The 20,827-nt window shown below is 39.1% G+C and overlaps 1 protein-coding gene across 4 annotated transcripts in view; it reads left to right on the top strand.

The window, feature by feature from the left end:
• The window catches only part of cadm1a (cell adhesion molecule 1a), a 491,156-nt gene that overhangs the window by 308,155 nt on the left and 162,174 nt on the right, over positions 1 to 20,827 (top strand). For 3 of the 4 annotated variants that reach the window (XM_030745617.1, XM_030745616.1, XM_030745614.1), the window contains exon 2: positions 8,378 to 8,395. The exons of the other annotated variant lie outside the window; for it this stretch is intronic. In XM_030745617.1, the coding sequence (XP_030601477.1) occupies positions 8,378 to 8,395 (18 nt within the window). The remainder of the gene's footprint in view (positions 1 to 8,377; positions 8,396 to 20,827) is intronic. 4 annotated transcript variants of the gene reach the window in all.

The following is a 20,827-nucleotide window of genomic DNA, read 5'->3' as shown; positions in this document are numbered from 1 at the left end:
ACAAACCTATATATCTGAACTGATGTGTATGGTACTGTGCGAGCAAGTACTCTAAATTAAGTGTTCAATATCTGTTTGTAACTGGGCTTCAGACTCACACATAGAAGTGGGATATGGTGCTGCGGATGGTACAAACTCTTTCCAAAACCGATAAAAGTCACAGTTTAAAAACTTACGTAAGATGTGACAATGCTTTGGTGAAACTCTGGTCAGATTTGGGTTTGTTAAATATTCCTTTGTCCACTAGAATATTCTTCTCCAGTGTTTTGTCTCTTTTGATTGTTCATTAGCAGTTTTCTGTCTCCTCTTCCTTAGTGTGTATTGACTGTGGAGGCTCAGTACCCGGAGAGGGCAAGGTGACTCTCTGTCCTCTTACATAGTCTTGGGTTTCTTATGCAGTTATTGTAAGGTCTTTACCTTAAATAAAATATAAAGCGCCATGAGTCGGCTGCTGTTGTGATTTGGCGCTATATAAATAAAATCGAATTGCACTGAACTTTCAGTCTCCTGGGATCTCCTCTGAGATCTGGACCAAGGCACCACTGAGCTCCTGGATATTCTGATAGTCGGCAACCTGGTAGCAGCGGATAGCCTGAAACATAATGTCCCGGAGGTGTTCAGATAGATTTAGGTCAGGCGAGTGGTTGGGATGTAACAGTAAAAAAAATCCATGGTTCAATTCATATTGCGATACAGAAAGCCACGGTTCTGTGAATTTCGGTTTGACTCATTTCAGTTTGGCTCATTTGCATATATGAAATAGTTATTTCTGGATCAAATGATGATTTATGAGACTAAAAACAAACAAATTACTTAGAACTTCTTTATTCCTTGAAAACAATAATAAAAAAATAACTTTCGATGAACCTAAAAGTCAAATTTGACTAGAAAACAAATAAAAATTGAGTAAAGGAAATAACTAATGATCAATTGATCAGTGTGTCTACTAAACGTCACCTGAGGGGTCTGTTACTGTTTCAAAAGTAAATCTCAAGGCAGCACGACATTCCTCAGAAAAAAAAGCTGACAAAATAATCCTCTTCTGATGAGACTGACGAGAAAGAAAGAAATCAGTATCTACATATCACCTGAGAGGTATATCTATATAGCACCTTATCATGTCGTGCTTATTTTTGTCAGAGTTACTGATTTTCAGAAGCTCAAACCTGCGACCATCCTGTTTACAGACAGCTGACAGGGAGCCAGCGTTGTGCTAAAAAGTGATCGTCTGCCAAAAAGAGATTTGGGGTATTTGCCAGAAAATGATTGGTTGTATCTAAACTGTTATAAATGACTTTTTGGCCTATAATCTGTTAAACATATAACAAACATGTCTCTCATGAAAGTCCTTTGGAGCGAGAAACAGCTTTCCTGTCATAAGGTAGAAGCTAGAGTCACTTTCGGCAAAGTGACTTATATGACTTATATTTTATTTATTTATCAGGCTAAAAAGTGTCATTGACATTAAAAATGTATTTTTAAAGACATATCTGGACAAGAGGAATTTTAACACATAAAACATCACAGATCTATAAAGACAGTTTAAGTAGCCAAAAAGGACTGGATTGATTTAATCTAGATACAAAGATAATTGCAAAGCAGGTCATATCTTCATAAATCCTCTTGACTACAGTTTATTTACTAATATAAACAAAGACAGTACACATTTAAAAAACACAAAAAAACAGAGAAACATCAGAAATCAGTTTTTGGCAGATGATCACTTCAACAACACTAATCAATAACAGCTGATTACAAGCTAACATTATGCTTGGCCTGAGCTTCCTAAAAATCACACTTTCCTTCTGATAAACAGTTTGATCACATTCTCACATCATATGATAGTTTATTCGCTCAGTGTCCGAATCGTCCACAACATCAGATCCACCTCGAAGAAAGGTTCAGTAACGCCAGCTAACAGCAGCTAGCTGCGGCAAACACAGAAGCGGTTACTGACAGGGAAGTCCTGGAAATCCTCAACAACTCGTCTCAGTATTGCTGTCATCGGACAGACGTGAGCTTCACTGACATTTTCCAGCCTCCTCCAGAGTAAACAGACGTGGACGCTTCATAAACGGTGATCTTCATGGACGCCTCTTGCCCTATGATAGCTGGGATAGGCTCCAGCCAAACTGTGACTACAAATTGAAATGTAGTCGATTGAAGCTTGAATCTGATTCGCCCATTGGGTGGTTTGGTTCAAGGTTGTGTCTATTCTTTCTTTAAGCTGGAGCTCCTATCTCTCTTAGGTGTTCAGTTTTCTGAGAAATCAATATTTTTGTATTATTAAACTCACTTTCAGCTGCAGCAGTGTTGTGGCATCCCACATGTTATGGGTTCCTTTTACTGTGGATTTGGGGGCCATCACATATTCGGGCACTCATTGGGGATATGAAATCAGAACCTCTTGCACCCTAGGCAAAAATCACACCTCTAAAAACAACACAGGGTAAAATTATATGTTATATGCAGCACAGAATGGGTTACAGTACCATCATGGAAAGGGTTAAAGAAACTTGCAGTGACTATCAGCAATGACTGGGGATCAGGTTGGGGAAAGCGCAAATGTCAGGAAGGTGGTTTCAGCAGTGGTCACGGAGATGTGGCAATTAGAAGCTATTTTTAAAAATGTAAACTGTGTCTTGGAGGACAAAAATAGGGTAATGCTTTTCAATTTTACTTTCAAAAAAAGCAAAGCATTCCTGTTAATCAGCAGGTTCCCATCTGGAAGCATATTTTGCCAAGTCTCACCGAGTTTGAAATACAATAAGGAAGTGCTATAGGCAGTAAATTATAATTTAGTCTTTTATCAAAAAGCTTTGAAAGCACCAGAACCCAGGTATGGTTGTAACCCCTAAACTCATTGTGATAGAGCACATAGTGTTCCATTCTCCACACTTGATTTAGTGCTGTGACTGGTTTAAAAGAAAGACAATAGGATTGGTGGTATTGATAATTAGTTTTTAATGTGGCACACTCATCATGTCCAATTTCATGCCCCTTAGGCAGCTGATCACAGATTTAATCAACACATTATTGCTTGCTATACTGACTGGAGGGAGGGCTTCTCTCTGCATGTGTCTGTGTGTGCGTGTATGTGTTTAGATGGCGGTAGGAGTGTGAAGGAGATAGAGCATTAGTATGTTTGTGTGATTGAGGAGCGAGCGAGCGAGGTTGTCAGCATGTGCATCCATCCCAGCAGCGTCCCTCTTTGATAGACATTGAATGTGTGTTCCAGGCCATTAACCAAGAGCCACGTTTGAAGATGACGTGCTTGGAAGCTTGCGGTTGTGCTGTGTCGAAGGAAGCCATTGTTATTGTGTTTCCAGTGAACAGTGTCCAGGCCTCCCTCACCTGATGAATGCAGATAAAAGCTTGGCTGTGACATGTTTTTTTTTAGACCACTCTTATAACACCTGGGATATTTTATCTTTTACTCACTTTACAGCTGCAGTCATATATAAAACATGTGCACATTATATGGTATATATTTTTAAGATGCACCAACATTTTGTATTCTACAGTGTAAAAAAATATTATGTTATTTTTGTGAGGATATTCAAGATGCCAAATTTGATTCCTAAAGATCCCGGTGATGCTTGACCCCTCCTTCCTGGCACCATTAAGTATTAAGTTTCTTTCTTTCTTTCTTTCTTTCTTTCTTTCTTTCTCTTTCTTCCTTCCTTCCTTCCCCTAATGATCCTCTTAGAATGCTCCTTGTTGCATTCCCTAAATTGTTCCACAGGATGAGTGGAGTAACACTAAAAGTGTCCAGGTGAAACAAAGAGTCAGGACGGCAAATTCACAAATAAAACAGGATTTTGTTAAGAAGGTTGACCACAGAGAGGCAGCTACTGTAAGTCAGCATACTTATCAAAAACTGAAAACAGGAAGAACAAAAGATGACAGCAAATCCTGGTCAAGGGAAAAGGATGAAATTAAAGATCAGTTAAGAAGGTAAAACACTCCTTTGCAAGCAGGAGATAATGGTGACTCACTTGTAGCTCACAACACGGCCACAACTGGCCACACTGGTGCTCGCGAGGTCTTCTCTGGAGATTTTGATTCAGCAAGGAGTGACACCTTAGTCGGGGAGAAAGCAGTACCTACATACCTACACCAGACCATTTAAAATGGCCCAACTACTGAGAAGCCAGAGGAGGATATATCCTTGCCGAAACCAGCTACTACTGAATGAACCGTGGACACTAATATGCTGAGGCTAGCGACTAGTATGTCGAAACTGGAAACTTATCGAACTGGCTGATCACTGGCAATGCAAGGCTAATTACATTAGCTCAAAAAAAGTGACTGGTGCGCTTCTTCTTTTGTATTCTGCTGGCAGATTTAAACTAAATGCGGCACATTGCCGCCACCTGCTGTCCCTAAGTCACTTGTGTGTCCACACATTTGCACATTTTTAAAAAACTTTAAGAGTCAGTAGGCCTATAAAATGTAGAAAAAAGTAGAATGGAAACCCTTAAATTTGATGTGAAAATAGTACCAAGACAAAATTTGAAATTTTAAAAACTGAAAAAAATCTATTTTATCATAATATTTTTATGACAGCAGAACTACAAGAAAAAAAAATCGCTTCTGCATGACTGCCGCTGGCGTTACTCTTGATAAGAATTTCACAAGTTGCTCTTGACCAACACTCACTGCAAACAGACCATAATAAGTTGTCAGGCTGCACAGTGAGTACAGAGCAAGGGGAAGAGGCAGAAAATCAGACAACTGGAGCCAGAAAGAGTAGTGGCAGTGTTTATCTTGAACTACTTAACTCCCTGGCTCTGAGTCAAATGTAGAGAGAGACATTGGGAGATAGTGGAGACCTTCATTAAATGCAGCTCAGGCCCTGGTGAAACCCTGGTTAATGTCCCTATCATCTCTGGAGTGGTCCAGCATCTAGCTCTCTGTCCAAATGACTCATGTTTAATGCATCTCTGCAGCGCTTGCCATTTAACCTCACCTCCGGAGGTTGTGGGTTGAGGTGGGATGGCGAAGGCTCCCACAAGACCCATAAGGGGCAAAGCACCATGCAGTTATTTTTTGCCCACTCTCTATTTGCTTAACATGGGGAGAGCTGCTCCATGTCTCCCCTATTGCTGGGTAATCTCCCATTGCATGAACCTAAACTCAGGGGTGGTCTGGCTTGAATATGTGGTTCTCTCAACAACTTTGTTACTCCAGTACTAGTGTGCTGAATGTTTAAGCAGGACACACCTGCTGCTATGCTGAGAGTCAGTCAGCTCTTTTGGTGGTTGCTTCATATAAAGCTTTGATTTAAACCTTTGGTAAAAGTTTGACAGCTACCAAAGTGAAAATTAACTTTCCTAGAAATGATGAGTTCTGTGAATTTCAATTTGTCATGCTTGTTGAACACTAAACAGTTAATAATTAAGCCACCAGTTCATGTTCATTTCTTTTAACTATGCTGCTGGATGACACATCATACTCCCTCGATTCTTTAGAACATATAAAACCTTTCAGCTTGCAGATAAACATGTCCAGATATTTACAGTACAAAAAAAGCAAATAATATAATAATGACTCACCAACAAGCATCTTTACCACCAGCAAAGCTGTGTAACAGGATATCAGAGAGCTGTTTTTTTTTCCCCCTGCATTTCCCTCTTATTTTCCCTGCTTACATGCAAAGAAGGCCCCTCTTTCTCACAGTTCTTCTCCCTCGCTTGCACACACCCACTCAATCTTTGCCTCGCTTTCTTGATCTGGATAATGGTAATTAGAATATCACCATGATTGAAATTTGGCAAAAGTTGAAGAGGAAATAGGTTTTCTAATCAAAAGCTGCCTCATAGCTGGAATCCTGATGCTTACTTGGCTGAAGATCGTTCCTCAACGATGGGGGTCTAAATGTATGCCAGACCGTGTACCGAAGCCCAGCTCTGCTCTTTCTCTACAGATGTCTCAGTTGAGGCTGATAAAGCTTGCTGGTTTATTTATTTATTTTAAAAGTGGGTGTTTTTCTCTAATTTTTTAACTGGCCCACCAGCAGAGATAGGCTTATTTTGTAGCTGAGTGGTTATTATAATACACAAACAGTACATAAATATACACATACTGTATATGCATATAAAAAGGTACTTGTGTAAGGCTGTTGTATAGTAAACTGCAGTACCATGCAAAAATCTTGAGCAACCCTTCACTTCTTGAGAAATATGTACTATTGTACTATTGTAATGAGCTTGAATGATATTTGGTATGACCACCTTTATGGCCTGTGACAGTCTGTGACAGACCTGTCCAGGGTGTACCACACCTCTCGATGGATGGATGGATGGATGGATGGATGGATAGGGATGGATGGGGATGGACGGACACAGCCTGAACTCTTTTAGGCAAGCTTTCTTGTCAGTTCTCTCCAGGCATAGTTCTTGTGAAGGGCATTCAAAGCTCTTCTTTGGGTGTTGGTTGACTTTTCTTCTGTGCTCTGCTAAGATTATCGTGCACTGCTTCAATAATGTTGATATCTCGGCTCTGGGGAGGCCAGTTCACGACTGACAGCGTTCCATCGTTATCGTGCTGAAAAATTAAGCTGTTGCCAATCAGACGCTTTCCAGCTGGTGTTGTTTAGTGGACCAAAATTTGATGGTACTTTTCTGTGTTCATAATTCTGTCAATTTTGACATGATGCCCAGCACAGAGTCTCCACCGTGTTTTACAGATGGCTGTAAACACTGTTGTACCTCTCTTCTGACCTCCTCCGTGCATACTGATGATGATTTGAACCAAAAATGTATCACTTGGATTCATCATTCCAGAAGACCTGTTGCCACTGGTTTTCATGCCAGTTCTTGTGTAATCTGGCATACCTCACCCTCTTCTTCCTGTTTACCTTCCTTAAAAATGGCTTCTCGACAGTCACCCTTCCACTGAGGCCATTTCTGATGAGGCTTCAGTGACAGTAGATGGATCAGCTGAAGATGCATCTCTCAGGTCCTGTATCAGGCCTTTTCCAGATAAGTTGAGTCCCTTATTCTATTAGTCTGCACCCTCAGAGCCCTGAATCTCCTGCTGGAGGGCAGCAGTTCAAACACCCAGTGTCCCGGGTGTGTACTGTCTCCCAGGATGCTGCATGCCCTCCTGAGATAGTGGGTGCTGTGAAGGTCCTTCAGAGATGGGAGAGGGTGGCCGATGATTTTCTGGACGTTGTTAATTAACCTCTGTAAAGCCTTCTTGTGTGCCGTTTTTCCTGTTTCTTCAGAATATGACCTTCACGTGCTGTTCATCCGCTGCAGATAGTTTTTCAGGCCTGCCACTTCTCATTTTGTCCTCCACTTGTCCAGTTTTTATTTTTTTCTTTTGTTTTTTTTGCACTTTGTTTTTTAAGGACACACAGCACACCGTGCTGAGATATGCCAGGTTTTCACCTAATAGCTCTTTGGAATCACCTTGTTGGTGCAAAAATACTGGTTTATGGCTGTCAAACTGTGTTATCTTTGGCATTTTCCATATATTCAACTGAAGAAATTATGACAATTACGTGTGTTTGCGGCAGGCTGCTGGTAACACAGTACAATTTGAAATTGTTTGTAAAATTGTCTCTTGTATGTATACACAACACTGGTTCATCCCTTGAGTTACTGCAGGTGCATTTTTAATGTTTGACAATTTAAAAATACAGTTGGATGAAAAATATAAAGAAATGTGGTGCCACTCAAGGCTTGCACAGTACTGTTGGTCTATAGTAGGTCAAAATGATCTTTGATCTTTTAAACAACAGTGCTGTGTATGTGTGTGTGTGAACGTTTATGATTTGCAGTCTCACAAATGATCTTTTATGAGAATCTTTTTTCACTCCACAGAACAAAACATAAGAACCTAGCATGTTATAAAATGATATAGTTTGATTAATTTGTAGAAAAGACAAAAAATGTGTTTGTGTATGGGATTATGTGCTCGACTGTTTCTTGGCTGGGAGCTGGAGCTTCCTGGATGTTCTGCCGGTTCCTTGGCAAACTCACACTGTTGCCTGTGATGTAATTCTTTTCTAAATATGGTATTATTCTAATCTGATTCAATCCATATTCCAGTCTTTTAAACTGTAAAAGGTAAAAGCGGTATTTTTATTGTATGGCATAGCTATGCAAGCTAGAGGTTTGTTCAATCATTGGATAATGTTTTAAAAATGTATCTTAATATTTGTGTATGTTTTCTGTTCGTTAATCATTTCTTTCTTAAAAAGCATGATTTTTTTTTTTATCTGAATTTTTACCTGATTGGTTCTGTACTTTACTTGCATGCACCTTTATGCACTGGCAAATCAACTTTAAATGGGGCTTTGAATGCTAACCTCCCTTTCTGTTTTTCCTTCCTGCTTCTCCTCACCTACCCTCCTCCTCAAACACAGGAGCTGCACAGGACCCAGGTAAGCCTCCCCCACATCTCCTTTCCTTCTCCTGACCGCAACCTCCCACCATAGTCAAGCTTTTGTTTCATTTCAACACATGCTTCCTCTTTCATCTAGTATTTTTGCACTGTGTGCTTCAAGTCTGCAGTCTTTCTCTCCATATCTCTCATGCTCACATTTAGATTTTTGTCTGCCTCACTCTTGCGATCTCCACAGATCATTTCTTCCAATACCAGTGCTGCTGTCATTGATACTGATGTCTTCAGTTGCTTGCCAGTGTTCTAAATAGCACTAACTGTAGCGCCTTAGTGTACACTGCACTTAACCACATAATGCTGAGAGAACTCAATGATCTGAAGAGTTTTATTTCAACAATATTTTCTCAAAATGGAAGAAAATAACATTTAAAATAAAACCTTTTGTGAGGGAAAAAATGGACTCTCCAATTTTTGTTTTCTACATTTGTACACACACATACACTCACTCACTGGCCACTGACTGCATCTATGGGTCAGATTTGTTGTTAGTGACACTGATTTAAAAGCGATAACAGGATCTAAATTTCCCGACGTTGGTATTACATTTCATTGTTGCATCGTCGTAATTACCTATTAAGGTTTCATTCTAGAGATAATGATGTGCCTTCCAAATCAAATGTGTGTAATCAATTTCTTAATCATTTTTACATGCAAGGTGAAATATTACAATTATTTTGGAAGAGAAACAGAGGAGTACAAGGGTGTGGCTGTTAACAGCAAATCTCAAATCCCCCCACCCCCCCTTTTTTTTGTCAGTACAGTTACAAAAATTCTTCCAAACTAAACAAAATCCAGACAGGTGTGTCTGAAAAACACACTCAGAGATCTGTGTTATGCTGTTTAATCAGTTTTTCCTCTGTAGCCCATGGTAACAGCTTAGCATCATCTATACTGTAGGTCATGTTAAAGTTGCTGGTAAGTCTTGGAGATGATGATGATGATGATGATAATAATGATGATGATGATGTTTATTTTATTTATTTTTTTGGTGCCGTTTGTTTTTCTGTGTTTCTGTCATCAGCAAGACTACAAAAACTATCAGGCTGGATTTTATGAGGGGGAATATGGGCACAGGAAGAACCCATTAAATTCTAATGATCTGGATAACGTTCTTAGAACTTGGAGGAAAGGCAATAAGCATTAGCTTTACTGGATCATGTGCTCTCTAATATCTCTTTTAGTTATTATTATTATTATTATTATTATTATTATTATTATTATTGTGATATCAAATGCCTTAAGCAACTGTGAAAAATTGGGTGTCCTTTTGTTTATATGTGCCACTTTTTCTATACAATCAAATGCATCAGTCACAAATTCATCATTTATCAAGATTTTACAGTATAATTAACGCAGTCCGAGAAATGTTAATCTATAAATTGATTACTGTAAATAGTGCCATTGAACTGGATTTCATTTAACTCAAACATGTTTATAATTTTCCTCAATTCTCATTTTGTGGGGAAAACCTTAGAATGTAATGCAGTCCAATTTATCATCATAACAATCTAGAACCTGTATATTAAATATGTTTTATATTTAATGCCTCTTGGAGAGTGTAAAACAGTCTGCCATCAGTTTGCAGCTGAATGGGGTCAAGTTGGCAATTACATGCAATCTGTTTGTGATAATACAGCGATTAACTGTGATAAATTGGCAAAAATCGCATATCTGCTGCCGTTTACATACACAGAAATTCGCATAACCAGAATACAATCAGTTGGCACCCAGCTGAGTAGAGTCCCCTCTTGCAAAGAGACACATATCGCAGATTAGATGCACTCATCGGCACAGACTGACTTTTGATTGCTATGTGTTGGCAGTCTGTTTGAATTTATAAATTAAACAGCAACCAGAGTTCCAGCACCAATCGCTTGGCCTTGCTGAGGTACCGTCGCGCCTGGCTGAGAATCTCCGCTGTTAGCTACCAGAACAGATAGCTATCATCACAGTTAGCTAGCAGCGCATCCATTAGACCTAGCAAGTGGTTGTTTGTGAACCCCCACCCCTCGGTCATCCATTGGTACCGAGGGGACCCCCCCCCGCCTTCCCCCCTGATATTTCTGTGAATTTTTTCTGGCTAGAACCCTAAACAACCTTTTGCAGTCCTTTGGCAGTGTGTCTGAGAGTGATTGCAGACAGATTGTTTGGAGACAGGTTGCCTCTGACCAGGTGACCTGTGCAATCACCTTACAATTTAAAGTGGTCCACCACTGGGCAACCAGTTGGTTGCTGCAGCTACTTACAATCGGTTACTGAATGTAAAAAAAACTTAAAATCACTGCATTTTTGCAAAGAGGTTACCTTCCTGTTTTACTCCAGTGTGCATGAGCCATAAGCTGTTTTTATTATTTGTTACAGGCCTATTTAATAAGGTGACCCATAGAGCTACAGGAAACTTATTAAAACAAATCTATTTTTCTAAAAATCATTTTTCTTCAGCAGTCTGCAGTGAATTGCACCACCAGTTAATTTGCAGATTACAATAAGTACCATCTGAGTTTTAGCAAAAATATTATGTCTGCTTTGAACAAATATTCCAACAACAACTATATGAAATGCAAGCAAATAATTTAACTGCTGTTCCACTGAATGAGCAATGTGAGTAATGTTAGGCATTACAGCCAATCTTAAAGGCTCTATCTGACATTGCTTATTGTTGTTTGAGATCCCTGAGTGATTCAGGCACGGCAGACTGCAATTGACTGGTGACACTTTTCAGACAACATTTAGCTTTCTTTGACATTTTAATGTCCAGGACCTGCTGCCTTAGAGAGTGTTTATTCATTATGTATTACATCATCATATAGTCACACTGTGGTATATAATCATTTTGGTGTCCTAACTTATCAGGACATGAATAATGGTTACTGGAAAGTCTCCCAGCTGAGGCTCCAAATAATACTGTGAGGCTAAATGAAAAGACTGCATGGTAATATTTGGAGGAATTGTTCTCTGTTCGTTCAGTGCTTTGCTTCAACAATTCCTTTTAAAACATAGTGGATTTTACTCAGCAATAATTGGGTTTAGTTCAAAAATTGCCACCTTTCCAAAAAAATGATGCTGTAAATCATGCCATGCTGCCTCTCTTAACGTCTTCACTCCCCCCTCTCACCATCTCTCCTCTACCAAGCCTTTTAATCCAATTAGCAGTCCCAGTGACAGTTATTTATATGTACATGAATTAGAATTGAAGAGCAGGAGATCCTCCCTAGGGGCTGATTGGACGGAGCCCAGTCCTTCACAGGCCTGTACTCGGTCACAAACCTGTCCTGTTGCCACCAAACAGTGGTGGACTCTCAGAAACACAAATCGCATGCGATGCAAATGACAGCCATCCATTTCTGTGGATTTTATTGTGAAAGCCAACTCAGTGGGCACTTTTTATCCCCAGCACAGAAATATATTGACCATATTGTTGCATCTTTTTTAGTGTTTTCTAAAACCGTCACAATTTAAGAAATATTTGACATGTTCAAATTGGGACACTCTAATAAGCTGTCTTCTTGGTGTTCAGGTTCATCTTAGATCTATGTTTCTGTTGCATTCCATTGCGTGGACTGAAATAGTGGGAGTGCCAAATGAGTCTGTAAGCTGCCAAATCTGGCTCGCTTACCCTTTTGAACTATTTGCCAATGATTGCAGTACTTCAGAGGGGTAGAAAAAGGCATGTCACAGTGCTGCCAGCCTTATCCTTTAAAGATTTTAAGGTTTTAACAACACGTTTGAAATACAGTTTTAGAAATTTCTAAATTTGCATTCATTAGCAATGCCACTTTTAGTCCAGCAGTACAAACATTAATGTTTGCAGTTATAAATCAAGAGTTGTTGGCCTGCAAAGTCACTTTAACATTCCATTTGTAAAATTATTCACTTTTGGTTAATTATGAGTCTATTAAAGAACTCAGCAAATGTTCCAGATGGCTTCTTTTGGCTTAAATTAATGAACTTAATAAATTCACTCGAGCATAGCTTTATTTTAGCTGTGGAATAAGTGCTCTCCTTGTGTGTCAACTGTTTTTTTTTACAACAAACAAATTGAAATAAAATGTAATATGAGCAACAAGATGGAAAATGAGCAACCAAAAGTGGAAGAGATGTGGTCTGAATTTATTTTAGGTTTGTTTGATAAATTCAGTGTTTAATGATTATGAATCAAGATCTCTGTGAAATTAAGTAAAATAATGTAATTTTGGTTCACAACCCAAGAACAGATAGCTATTTAAAAAAACAACAACTTCAAACACTTTGCATGCTCCTCACAATAGCTTTTTGAGAGCTGTCATACTGCCTATGTAGTCTAAGCAGGCAGATATAGAGTTTTCAAATTCAATTACAAGTTGACATGGGGGGGGGGGGTGTATTAATATGCTTTTCTAATTTTGTTGACATTATCATCATATATAGCCCATAAAGTAAAAAAAAAATGACTTCATTTCAGGGTCTGAAAAGTTAAAGTGTAAACATGCCTTAAACTTGCATTCTTAGAAATGCCCAGCAGTAAACATTTTCATGATAGCCTCAGTTGCTAGTTTGATTTCTTGTTGAATACTACATGATGATGTTACAGTCAAACAGTATCACATAACAGTGTTTGCTATAGGGTGGACCTACCATTATGAGATCACAGTTTCCCTCAGTTACGCCTCAGTCACACAGGCCTAGAGAGTTGGGTTGGGATGTGGTTGCTGGAGGTTGCTGACAGTTGCTAGGTGAAATTAGTCCCAAAGAAGGTACTGCACCAGTCTTGTGATTGCTTTGGTCACTAGCATAGTTTGCATGAAAGACTTGTCTGCAAACACTCGCCATTTACTCGGCGAATTGTGCCACGAAATGGAGGCCGTTTGTGTTTACGTTCTTCATTTCCGGTTTGTGTCGCACTTTTCACAGTTTCACTACCGCTTGGTGAGTAGCTGGCGAGTGTTTGTGTACGAGTCGGCATTTTCCACACAAGCTATATGCGACCACTTGAGTCTGCTAGAGACTAAATCAATTGCAGTGGGGGTTTCCGGTGCAGCACCATATACCGCTTCACTTTGCAACTGCCAGCAACCCTCAGCAACCAGGGAACACCTGTGGTTGCCAAGGGGTCACCCACCAATCTCTAATCCTATGTGACTGAGTCCTAAATAACTGAATCAAGCATGAAAATGTTTTTCCTTTCAATACTTGATACTACAAACATATTACTTATCAGCTGTACAAAATTGCTATAGTAGTATTCTCCACCAAAGAAGAAGGAAGAGAAATTGTAGTAGTATCAACTAAAGAACTGAGACATTTTGCATGAGAATAATCATTTAAAAATAGCTTCTTTTTTTTTTATTTTACTGGAGTAAACCATAACCTTTTGAAATACTTGGCAGCAAGAAAAACATTTCTTGCTGTCAAAGGTCACAGTGTTTTCTTAGTTTACCTACCACTACAGACAAGAGTTCTTTTTACCTGCAGTGGGGACTCGTGTATTTGTTCTGTATGCCAATCAATAGAATGGAAGACGTGCAAGGATAGAGGTGGGCTGAGGGACAGCAGTTAAACAAAAGGAGTCTTATCCATGTGTGCACAGACGGGCTCTTTGAACACATACAAACATGCATTTGTACCTTTGCAGCCCCATATACACGCAAACACACCGAGTACAGCTCAGATTAATGACTGAATCAATCACACGTATACACTGTTTGCTTGTCATCCTGTATGCTTTCCTTTTATAAGACAAGTTCAATTTCCCAGGCTACTGAAGCTCTATCAGCGTTTCCACAGAATATGTATTCAGCAAGGTCATCTTTCACTGCACCAAGAAATTTCCCAGCCACAAGGATGTGTCTTTGCTCTTGAAATGTCAATAGTCCCCAGTTGAATGCATTGCAATCTACATTTGTCAATACATGCTGCTTAGAGCCATACCGTGAGCAAGGCATGCAGCTCGTTCATTCAGTAAACCTTTCTCTTTTTTTGACTCACGTTGATTCCCGTTGACTCTGATTTATTCAGCTAATAACTGAATTCAAGTTCTCAAGTGGTAATATAAATAAGTTATGACTGAAAAATATTAACATTTTCAGCATTACAGAGAAAAAAAAAAAAAAATTGTCAAAATTTTACCATTTAAGTGTTCTTAATTTAGACAAGTAAGAATATATTGGAGGATTGGGCGCCTGGATGGCTCAGTGGTGAAGCCGGCGACCACATACATATGCCGCGTTGCAGTGCAGGTTCGAGTCCCGGCCCGTCACCAATTTGCCCACGTGTCTTCCCCTGTATCTTTCCTGTCTCTCTTCACTACCTGTAAAAGCCGTTGTGGCAAAAAAAAAAAGAATATATTGGAGGATCATCAGCATTGGTTGACATCCATCATGGTGGCTGCCATCTCTTGCCTTTTGGTAAATAAAATGGCAATGACTAAATGATGGCAGTGGCCAGTATTTGTCTGCTGTGTCACTTTCAGATCTTTGAAACAGTCTTGTTGCTTTTTATTAAACAAAGATTTCTGTGTTCTCCTCTGGCACACACTGGATAATAAAGAACCACAATAAAACAAACAAAAAATACTATCAATACATTGATGCACAAGCACTCGGTCAGTTTGTTAATACAGTTCATTTATTCAGCCCACAACAGTCCCCTCTGGGCAATCCAGAAACCAAATGATTCCCTCTGAGCCGGCATTTGGTGACAGGGGAGGGAAAAAACTTCTTTTAACAGGAACAAACCGAACACCAGAACCAGGCTCAGGGAGGGCGGCCATCTGCCGCAGCCGGTTGGGGTGAGGGTAGAGCAAAGAGAGGAAAGAAGGACAGAGAGACAACAAGCGATACAGTCGTAAACACTCTGCAGGTTGGTGGGACCAGTAACAAGCTCGGGAGCCAGTATCATTCCAGATTATCACTGTTGGTGCATCCTTGCGATAATATATCATTCAGACCTTTCAATTATACATTCTACAACTGCCTCTGCATTATGCCAGGGAGAAGAGACTGTAATAAGACGTAAAAGGTAAAGGAACTGCACCCCATAAAAAAATTACAGCTCACACTGAGACCCCCTGCTCTTGCCTGTACTGAGAGTATGCACAGAGCTCAGTGAAAGGGCTTTTGTGCAGGCAGCTGCATCTACTTGGAATACACTAAAAAGTTGAAGTTAATGATTCAACTTTCTGGTGAACAAGCACAAAAAGCCAACAATATCCCTCTATTCTTTCCATTGTCCTGACCTTGTCTGTCTTTAATCTTAAATACCCCAAATTATATTAGTTTTAGGCAGAGATTTTTTTAACAGCAGTAAATGGCAGAGGAAGAACATTACATTCGCTCAAATTAAAGTAGGTTACATTAGATATCTAACATAGTGTTAGATACAAACATTTGATTTGAGTATGTGCAGGATTATTGGATTACCTTGGAAGAAAACCTACAGATAAAGCAGATTGTCACAAGGTTAAAACCAGAGATGGTCATTGTAATTATTGTATTGTCATGAGGTTTTGCAAGTCTAAAGCAAACCCAACTCAACACTCCAGAATGGCTACTACTGACTAATCATTCATAAATAATAAAGTCTGAATGATAACCCATGCTTCCAGTGTTTTAGACCTCTGGTTGCTTTGTCCCCTGCTTGATTCAGCAAAGCCTTCCAGGGCTTTATTGTGATGTGAGCTGATGCACTGAGAGCGTAATAAAATCTAAATGGTTGAACTTTGACCACAAACACGTCTTGATCGTTAAGGAAAATGGCACAGCTGTTTCAACTGTTTCATCTCCTAATTAATCTGTCATAATGTAGATACAATATCATGGCAGTGCCTGTTTAAAGTAATTATCGTTGACATTTCCAGATAAATAGACATTTCCCTTGTTGCTCCCTATCTCTACCTGATAAAAGAAACTGGTGATTGAACTTTAATTTAGACATACTGTATGTAAAAAAAATTGATGTGAGCAATATAACTATCATAACCTCATCACTATCACAAGGTAATTATAAAGAGCTTTAAAATGAAACAGATGCTTATGCACTTTATGTTTCCATATTGTTTTCAGCATATAACTGCTTATATTGTCATCATCTTGCTAAATGGTGTTCATTTTGAGATGCATAAAACAGAAAGTAAGGAGGAGAAATTGTCAGGAATTTTCCTTGAAGCAAAACAAAAAATCTTTGGCTGCTTGTGTCTTCTGAGAGGAAGATGATTAAGTGTGCATAAAACAAATCAGTTTTTAGGGATTTTTTTTTAATAATTCAGCTACAATTTGATATTTATATAATGTGGTGGTATTAAATATTCATGCTTTGATTAGTAGATGCAATAATGTGTACTATCTAGTAGTAGGCTGTTGTTTTATGATGATTAAATGGTTTGTCTTAATGAAATTATTGTAAAATAATAAATGACTATGTGCAGTGCTTGACAGTTACACAACATCCAGCAAAAACAGAGCAATCAGTCAGAACACAGCAGTAAGTCCGTCCCTCTTATAGCAATAATTCTGGAGAGCTGTGGCTATGTTTACATGAAACATCATATTCCAGTCAGATCAGTTTAAGAATAAACAGGAAGACTGATTTAAAATTCAATTTACTGCTTCTTAATGCAAATATCTAATCGTCCCATCATATGACAGCAACTTACGCCCTGCTGAAGTTCAAACTGAACATCAGAATGGGGAAGAAAGGTGGTTCAAGTGACTTGAACACGACATGGCTGGTGGTGTCAGACAGGTGGGTCTGAGTGTTTCAGAAACTGCTGATCAGCTGGGATTTTCCCATACAACCATCTCTAAGGTTTACAGCAGGGCTATTCAATTAGCAGCCCGGGGGCCACATCCGGCCCGCGAACCCCCTTTGACTGGCCCACCCCCTTACTGACCCAACGTAAGCTGCAAAAACGCATTTAAATCATATTTGCTGTGACAGTTTAAAAAATTCCCGCCCTTCCTCTTGTACTTGAACACACCACTAGCAACGCCAGCCCAGAATACTCTCTCCAAGTGCGACAACCGCCAAAATATATCACTGACAGGTCAAAAACGTAAAATTGACAATGAAAATCGCCGTTTTAACCCTGCTTGGACTGATAAATCTGTTTATTTTACCCCAAAGACTGAACTCTAAGACTGAACTCATTAAGTCAGCATTACTTTGAATATGCAGAAGAACCTTTAATTTTACAGATATTAAGTGTTCACTTGGTGCAATTTCTTTTGTTGAAATATTTAATGCACTGCATCAGTTGGTCTTTCTAGTTCAACAAATGCACTTTTACAAATACATCTAAAATGTTATAGAAGACTTTACTGTTGCAAAAAGTTGTTATTACATTTTTTTTTATTAAACATATGTGTGGTGAATAGATGCCTTGTTAAAAATATTCTGGTCAAGGTTTGGACCAAATGTTAAAATTTGCAATGCCCTTGAATTATTTTGCTCATCAATAAGTGATGCAGTATAAAGACTTTATTGTGAATTCCTTTATTTATTTTTATCAATAGTTCAGGTGTTAGCATATTTAGAGTTAAACCTCAAGAAATAATATAAGTCTTCGGCCCAGTGGCATCTCAAAATTTTCAAATCTGGCCCAGAAGAAAAAGTAATTGAATAGGCCTGGTTTACAGAGAATGGTCCAAAAATGAGAAAATATCCAGTCAGCAGCAGTTCTCTGGGTGAAGATGTCTTGCTTTACTTTACTTTCTTTACTTTATTCATTTTTAAAGCACTTTAAAAAAACAGCAACTGCAACAAAGTGCTGTACAATAAAAAAGGGCAAAACAACAAGAACAACAATAATGAAACAGCAAATACAAAATTAATAAGATCTCAAAGTATACTAAAAGCCAGTGAATAAAAATGTGTCTTTAAAGAAGTTTTAAAAGTTGACAATGATGGGGCACTCCTGATATGTAAAGGGAGATTGTTCCATAAAATAGGGGCAGCAATGCTAAAAGCTCTATCGCCTCTGAGCTTTAACTTAGATCTTGGGACCTCAAGTAGCAGCTGATCAGCTGATCTGAGGCAGCGAGTTGGGAGATAAGGAGTTATTAGCTCAGACAGGTACGATGGAGCTAGACCATGAAGACATTTGAACACAAATAAAAGAATTTTAAAACAGACTCTATAGTGAACTGGTAGCCAGTGTAGAGAAGCCAAAACAGGAGAAATACACTCCCTCCTTCCCACACCAGACAGGAGCCGAGCAGCAGCATTTTGAATCAGCTGAAGTCGTCTGAGGGAAGACTGACTGATACCAAAATAAAGGGCATTACAGTAGTCGAGCCTAGTAGTGATCATAGCATGGATCACCAACTCCAAGTGCTGCTTAGAAAGGAGGGGCTTAACCTTAGTTAATTGTCTTAAATGATGAAAGCAAGAGCGGACTACTGCCCCAACCTGGCGATCAAATTTCAGTTCACAGTCAAGTTTGAAGCCCAGGTTAGACACAGTCTGCTTTAAGTAAGGGGCTAAGGGTCCCAGGTCAATTTGAGATGAATCCTGCAGGCTACTCGGACAGAACACTATCACTTCTGTTTTATTTCCATTAAAGCTTAAAAAATGAAGGGCCATCCATGCTTTAATGTCCTCCAAACATAGCAATAATGATTTAATCGAGGAGGCACCTCTCTTTAAGGACATATACATTTAAATGTTGTCTGCATAGCAATGGAAGGAAATTCCATGCTTCTGCAGAATTGAGCCCAAAGGCAGCAAGTAGAGAGAAACCTCTGACTTCTAGCATCAGCTAGAGGTCAGAGGACAATGGCCAGACTGCTTTGAGATGATTGGAAGGTAACATTAACTCAAATAACCACTCATTACAACCGAGGTATGCAGAAGACCATCTCTGAGTATCAGCCTTGAGGCAGACGGGCTACTGCAGCAGAAGACCACACTGGGTGCACTGCTGTCACATAAGGACAGGAAACTGAGTCTACAGTTTGCACAGGTTCACCAAAATTAGACAGTTGAAAGATTTCTACTGTAACATTCCTATAGTACAGTAATCCCTCGCTACTTCGCGGTTTGCTTTTCGCGGACTTGCTGTTTCGTGGGTTTTCAATCAATATTAGTGTAAAATATTTATTGCGGTATTTTTGCTGTTTCGTGGGTTTTTGCGGTACTCGTTTTTCACATGCGTAGTACGTGTTGTATAGTAATGTATATATTTGGTGTATAAGTGTGTGGGGAGGGTTTATACAAACATAAAATAGTGTATAACTACTAAAATAATGTATAAGTGTTAAAATAAATAAAGCATCCCTACTTCGCGGATTTTCACTTATCACGGGTGGTCCTGGAACGTAACACCTGCGATAAGTGAAGGATTACTGTACAGCCAGAATTTGGCATAAAAAACAGGAAAGCATGGATCCTTGTATCAATGGCTCAGGCTGGTGGTGATGGTATAATGGTCTGGAGAATATTTTCTTGGCACACTTTGGACCCCTTAGTACCAACTTAGCCTTGGACATTACAGCCTACCTACAGTAAGTTTTGTTGCTGCTTCCACCAAGATAATGGACCATGTCACAAATCTCAAATCATCTCAAACTGGTCTCGTGACCATGACAGTGAGTTTGCTGTACTCAAATGGCCTCCACAGTCACCAAAACTCAACACAGTAGAGCACCTTTAGGATGTGATGGAACAGGAGACTTGCATCATGCATGTGCAGCTGACAAATCTGCGGTGACTGTGTGGTGCTATCAAGTCAAAATTGTCTGAGGAATGTTTCCAGCAACTTGTTGAATTGATGCCACAATCAATTAAGTCAGTTCTGCAGGTAAAAGGAGATCCAGCCCAGGACTAACGAGGTGTGCCCAATAAAGTTGTCAGTGAGTGTACTTCCTCTTTCAAAAAATAAAAAAAGGAAAAACTAACAGTTTCCCATTTGAACTAGGCCTTTGTGGAGAGTTTGTTTATAATACAAAAAGAATTAAGAACATGGCAATTACAGCAGTTACTGTGCTGAATAGTTGATATGTATCTATATGTCTTGAGGGAACTGATCAAACACATGTCAAAGAGAAGATAGCCACTGAGAAAAACCAATGCTTGACATATTCAACGCTGCGCCAGTTAATTGTGTTGGCAGATGTAAACACCAGATTGTATTAAGTCAAAGATCGTGTTCACTTCAAACAGTCATAATCAATCAGAAACAATCAGGCTAAAAGAAATATGTGTATATAACTGCAGCCAGCGAGTCCTAAGAACTTTCTTTGGTTCAAAAGGGTAAATAAATAGATGATGAAGAACGGAATCTCCATGTCCAAATATTGCGACTTGTTTCAAGTTCGACTTGTTTCAGGAATGTCCTAAAATTCCAACACAAATGTTAACTCATTATTTTAAATCAACAGAAACTGAATCATAATTTTAGTATCTGAATATGTAAATAACATGTAAATACTTAAACATA

This window comes from Archocentrus centrarchus, chromosome 14 (genome assembly GCF_007364275.1).
Source record: "Archocentrus centrarchus isolate MPI-CPG fArcCen1 chromosome 14, fArcCen1, whole genome shotgun sequence".
Taxonomy (NCBI): Eukaryota; Metazoa; Chordata; class Actinopteri; order Cichliformes; family Cichlidae; genus Archocentrus; species Archocentrus centrarchus.
Note: the sequence above shows the minus strand (reverse complement) of the source record. Positions and strands in the feature narration are given on the sequence as shown.